This window comes from Pteropus vampyrus, unplaced genomic scaffold, assembly GCF_000151845.1.
Source record: "Pteropus vampyrus isolate Shadow unplaced genomic scaffold, Pvam_2.0 Scaffold180, whole genome shotgun sequence".
NCBI classification, from domain to species: Eukaryota; Metazoa; Chordata; class Mammalia; order Chiroptera; family Pteropodidae; genus Pteropus; species Pteropus vampyrus.
In genome coordinates, this window is record NW_011888961.1 from 1,316,453 (window position 1) to 1,322,452 (window position 6,000).

The 6,000-nt window shown below is 39.3% G+C and overlaps 1 protein-coding gene and 1 pseudogene across 1 annotated transcript in view; one reads left to right on the plus strand and one right to left on the minus strand.

Moving 5' to 3' along the window:
• GPR158 (G protein-coupled receptor 158) overlaps window positions 1–6,000 on the minus strand; it is a 341,897-nt gene that overhangs the window by 317,065 nt on the left and 18,832 nt on the right. The window contains exon 2 of the mRNA XM_011371016.1: window positions 1,297–1,402. Coding sequence (XP_011369318.1) covers window positions 1,297–1,402 — 106 coding nt within the window. The remainder of the gene's footprint in view (window positions 1–1,296; window positions 1,403–6,000) is intronic.
• Window positions 4,358–4,476, plus strand: LOC111746253 (annotated as a pseudogene).

The following is a 6,000-nucleotide window of genomic DNA, read 5'->3' on the forward strand; positions in this document are numbered from 1 at the left end:
GGAGGGAATGTAAGGATGTGCAGGAATGTCCATAGGGTACTGAGGAAGTGAGGGTCATGGGGATATGGTGGGGAATGTGTGATAGGTTTAGAGGGATGTGAAGAATTAGGGGGATGTTCTAGGGAGTTTAACAGGTGAGAGGGTTGAGGGATATTGTGGTAGGGAGTAGGGGGGCAGGTGGAGGTGTCTTGGAGTATAAGGGGCAATATGAGGAACTGCAGAAGATTATTTAAGGAATGGTGGGGGTATGAAAGTACGTGGGCTGTGAATTGGCAGGATATGTGGGGTGTTTCACAAGGGAAACATGTAATGGGCCTATGTACATACATATATAGCTGTGCACATGTCTGTGCACTATTTTATTTGTGTAATGGTACAAATAAGTGCTTATTGTTAATTTTCTCTCTGATTTACTATTCCTTACCTTAAAACTGTATTGTGTACAACCATCTTTCACAAGGGGCAAAAAATTAAAATAAAGATACTTATTACTACCTTTATGGGACTATCACCCATACTTTATATAAATCAAGCTGACTCTCCTCACAAACTCATGAATGCAATGTTGGGAGAGCCCAAGTATTTAAGATAAAGAACTTTATTGTACATTTGTTTCCTAACATTTTGGAACCCCAGAGATAGGTTACTGAAAATGAAATCAGAATTTCATCACATTTCCTCTCTGAAACTACAAAAGAAGTGACAGCCTTATATCCAGATGCAATGCTCTCCATGCCTGTTCCTAATCAACCATAGTCCCATAAAATATAGCATGGATAGAAGCTGTAAATTGGAAATACACACACAATACACACATTTCCCTTCCAGGTCTCTGTATATAGTTTTCCCCTTGTTTTCAAAAATTTCCTGCCATGTTTTCTCTATTGCTTTTCTAGCAGATGGCAGTGTGTCTGAATAAATAGCATCAAGGTTTTAATAAGCATCATATTCCATTAAAATGTGCATAATCTGGTTAACTCCTCCGGGACTGGTTTTTTACTTCATTGCTATTTTAATTTCCAGCCCCTTTTGAAGAATAGGGTCAGCCTTTGACCAATGCCAAACTTCAGACATAATTCCAGTTTCAGCCTTCTCTTAGTCTTAAAATGAAAAGTTATTTTGTACAAATTTCATTTCCTACTCCTTTTTTCAGTTCATTTGGCAACATTCAGACTTGCATAGATTTTTTTCCCCAGTAATATGCCTCTTGTTCACTTATACAAACAAATAAATACAATATATCAAAAGTAACATATTTCTGAGCTTCTGATTTCAGGCTATATTTTCAGTTCTTACCTCTGAATTGTTAAGGTGACATTTGTGAGTTCCTGAAAACCAGCCATCATTCGAACATTGGTCAATGTCCACTTTCTGAAGATTTATGTCAACTTTCATTACACCCCTTAAAAACAGAGAAAGATAAAAAGAGCAAATTAATCTCAGCTTTCACAGTTTCTAACTCTATATTCTATCCTGGTAATTGGACAAATCAGCATAAAGAATGCACTAAAAATTTTCAAATGGTCCACTCATATTCAACTAAGGTATACCAACTGAAGATAAAAATGATAGAACAGAATCGACAAGTTATTAGTTTTATGTAAGTGCCAAAGGCAGAAACTCTGTATTGTTCACTGTCTTCAGCTCCCCATACAATGCTTGGCACACAGGAGGTACTCAGTTTGTTGAATGACTGAACTCCAGACAGTATTTCTCTAAAAATGGTAGCAAAGTTCACTGAAATAACACCCTCTCCAGTAATTCTACTAAAGTATTAAGCCAAGGCAACCTAATGCCTTAACCCAGTCCAATGCTTTGCTCTTTCAATGAGCATTTATTGTCTGGTGTACACATATCATTCTAAGAGATGCCATGTAGGTGAACCACATTGGCCTTGCCCCCAAATAACACATTTTTTAAAGTATCAGAATGTTTAATGGAGAACAAATGTTAAATTCTGGGGAACTTGGAAAGCTATCATTTGGGGTATAGTAGAAATTCAATAAACGTTTGTTGACTTGTTGACTGCCTTCACTACCAGGACTTCCCATAGAACTATGTTCCACATTGGTTATGTCAATCATGCTAGACCATTAGGGTTCTATTTTATGCTCTTTGGAAAATAATATATTCGTTCTTTCATTAATTCAAGAAATATTTACTGAGTGCTTACTATGGGCCAGAATTATTCTTGGCCCATGAAATACATTAGTTAGCAGGAAAAACTCCTGCCTTCCTGGAGCTTAACTCTGGTATGCGACAAATAATAAACGATGGCTATAACAAATAATTATGCTATATATTACAAAGTAAAAAGTGCTATAGAGAAAAAAAAAAACTTGAAGCAGGTAAGGTAGATAGGAATAGAAGATGGGTAGGTTAAACTCTTTTTTAAGGAGTGGTCAGGATAAACCTCGCATAAGATTTCTAAATCAACATTCAAGGTATAATTACAGCAGGTTTGTAGTCACACTCTAAATTACCAGTCATCGTCAGTGACATAAATTTCCCCCTGGACTACTACTGTCCACAAGATCTTGGTATTCTTCCGTGAATGTCTTATTTAAAAGGCAATTGTAAGTAGTAAGCTAATAAAAATATACATTTCTATTTGTTCCACAATTGTTAGTAATAATGAGGTAAGTTTTCCTCAACTATCCCGCTACACAAAGATTTTTTAGTTGCCAGAGAGTGGAAGTCTCAAAATCTTCCAGCTCCCTCAAGGACATGGGTAATTTGGGATTCCAGGAGGCTGCAATTGCTCTGGTTCCTTCCCTGACGAAACTGGCTTAAGAAATTCATATTTTAATTGCTAAGAGTTTTCCTTCTTAATTCCAGGTTCATACACGGGAACCAAAAAGTCACCACAGACTTTAAACTCATCTCACGAAGCTTTCTGGGCTTTGTGCAAAACCACCCAAGGTAACGAGGTGTGCTTTCACCAGCTGGGAAATCAGCGCTGACTCATCCTCATTAGCGCCTCCGCCTGGGCGCCTGGAGACCTATGAAGCCCTCGGGAAGGCACGTTGACTTCCTGTAGGGAAACTGGAGGCTTGGAGGATTAAGTGAGATGAGAACGTTCTCACTGTGGTGAAAAGTATCCTGCTGAAAGCGACCCAGCGACTCAAACACATCCGCTTCCCCACGGACCCCTACGAACCCCCACGAACCCCCACGGACCCCCACGGACCCCCACAGACTCCCACGCACCTCCACGCGCCGGTGCCTCGCAGGCCAGCCGGAGCGTACCGGGGCGCCTGCGCACTGCGTCCCCTGAGCGCGTGCCTCTGAGGCGGAAGTACCGCTCCCACATCCGGCGAGCGGGTATCAATGGGAAGCTCCAAGAGCAAGAGAGGGGCTGCTGTTTCGCAGACCAGTGGCAGAAAAGTGAGGGCCGAAAAACGCCTAGTAAGTGGCCTCCAGAGAATGGAAAATGTAGCAAATAATATCCCCCAAACACCTGAGTGCTTAGGTGAGCTGCAGACCCACATTTTCCTCTAGTTGCCTCTCTGACATCTGAAATGCAGTATGCCCAAAACAGATTCACCCTTCGCTCAAATTTGCAGTTCCCCTAATGCTCTCCGCGAATGGACTTCTGTCCTCCCGACTATCCAAGTAGATAACTCGTTGGTTATTTAACTCATCCCAATCAAAACAATTGCCAAGTTCCCTAGATTGTACTGCCAGCATGCTTCTTGTAACTTGACCCTTTCCCTCCATTTCTGCTACCACGGCGTTGGTTCACGCCTTCATCGCTCATAGGGTTAAAATTTTTTTAATAATATCTTACTAATTTGTCTAGCATTTCTTCAGGTAATTACGTCTTGAAGCTTACACAGTTTAGGATCCTTCTTTAAGAAACATACAAAATCATGAATACACATAATCACGATGTGACCCTTGACCCTACATCTTTGAGTTATAACTGCTGGATGGTTACTAAGATTACCAGAAGTCGTTCTATACCAAGATGGCTAGCAATAACTTAGCTTTATACAGGAATAACTACGACTACAATTTTAATATCTATTACTAAACATAGATTAAATGATCCTGAACTTTCCCTTACCTGGTTTCCAAAAATATCCACAGCCTGTGTAAAGTGTAATGGAAGCAAGTTATAGTAGAAAGAGACCATTGCAGTTAAAATAGCTTCATTTTGCATTTTACAAGAAACGGTTGACCACTGAAGTCATTGTTAGTGCCCATTCCAGGACTCTAAAAGGGTCCCATCGCCAGCAAGGGGTCCTAGAATTTAAGTATCGTACACTGCTATCTTCGAAACATAGAATCTGATCCTGACAATTACCTGCTCAAAACCAATATTTCCCACTCTCCTAAAGAATAAAAATCCAAAGTCTACGGCCATGCTACCCTGAACAAGCCCAATCCCAGCTGATCTCAGAAGCTAAGCTGGGTCGGTCCTGGTTAGTATTTGGATGGGAGGCCTCCTAGGAAGACCAGGAGCTGTAAGCCTAAAAAAAAATTTAAAATAAGGGATTGTAAGCTGACAAGATCCTTGTAATCTGCGAGGTCAACCAAGGGTTGCCTCACCTAAAAAACATTTTTTTCTTAATTTTAAAAAATAAATAAGCTTTAAAAAAAAAAGAATAAAAAGAATAAAAATCCAAGTAATGGTATAACATTATATTTAAGCCTTTCTTACTTCTAACTTTTCCAACCAGTCTCCTGCATACAATTTTTTGTTCCAGACCATTTAGAATAACCATGGGTTCTAAAAATGTGTGCTGTCTCATAAAACTATGCATTTATAGATGCCTTTATAACCAAAGTCTCTTTGCCTAACCTGTGGTTTCTCTATTATAATTCCTACCTAACCCTTTTCTAAAAGCCTTCCATGAACTCCAAGTCTGATTTAGAAGCTACTTCCTTATTCTCCCCATAATACACTGTGCTTAGCTTCTTCATATCACTTAGAATACCATAATATTTCACTTATGATTTTTTTCCCACCAGACTAAAATTTCATGGGCCATGTCTTTACATTTTCCCTTAACTCCTATATCAGCTCACTCCCACTACTGACCTTGAAGAAACTGCATATGGTAGAGAGAAGCAAGGAGTAGCTAAACTAATAGTGACAGAGAGACAGAGGGAGAGGGAGAGAGAGATTAGTTGGTGAGAATACTCAAGGAAACTGAAAACTATCATGAACTGATAGGAGTGATGGAAAGAAAGACTGGATAGTTTGGAGGAATGTTTCTGAGATTATGCTTTTGCTTCTTCCCCATGTTACCCTGGACAATAATTTCCTGTTCCATCACTACAAAAAATTGACAGTAGCAGCACATATAGTCAGTATTGATGGGGTACCAGGGTAGGCATTATGCTGAAATAAAGAGTTGATAAAAACAAATTCTGATAGACCAGCTACCATCAGTCATTTACTGCTAACAGATAACTAGAACAGAATCTGGTGCCTAGAAGTGGGTTGCCAACATACTGAAAACCTAAAACTTGTGAAACTAGCTTTGGGACAAGACAAAGGCAAAAGCCGGAAGGGCCTCAAAGAGATGGTTAAGAAAAATAGGAATATGTTGTTGAGTCTTGAAGGTCAATGAGAAAAACAGTATTAGAAGCAGAAGAAAAGGGGGCTTTTGTTACATAGTAGATGGAAAGTTTGGCAACACTGTCACCTGTGAATGAATGAATTTGTGGATCTGGCTAAGGAAGTTTCTAGGCAAAATGCAGAGAGTACTACCTGGCTTTTTCTAGCTGACTGTGATAGACTACAAAAAGGGAGACATGGGCTAAAGAAGGATCTGCTTAGTTTTATTTTGCTTTTGCCTCTTTAAATTTTTTAATTGTGGTAAAATATTGTATACATCACACAAAATTTACCGTCAACCATTTTTAAGTGTACAGTTCAGTAGTGTTAAGTACAGTCATATTGTTATACAACCTATCTTCAAAACTTCTCCTCTTACAAAACTACTACTCTATACCTATTAAACAACAACTTACCATTCCCTACTCTGC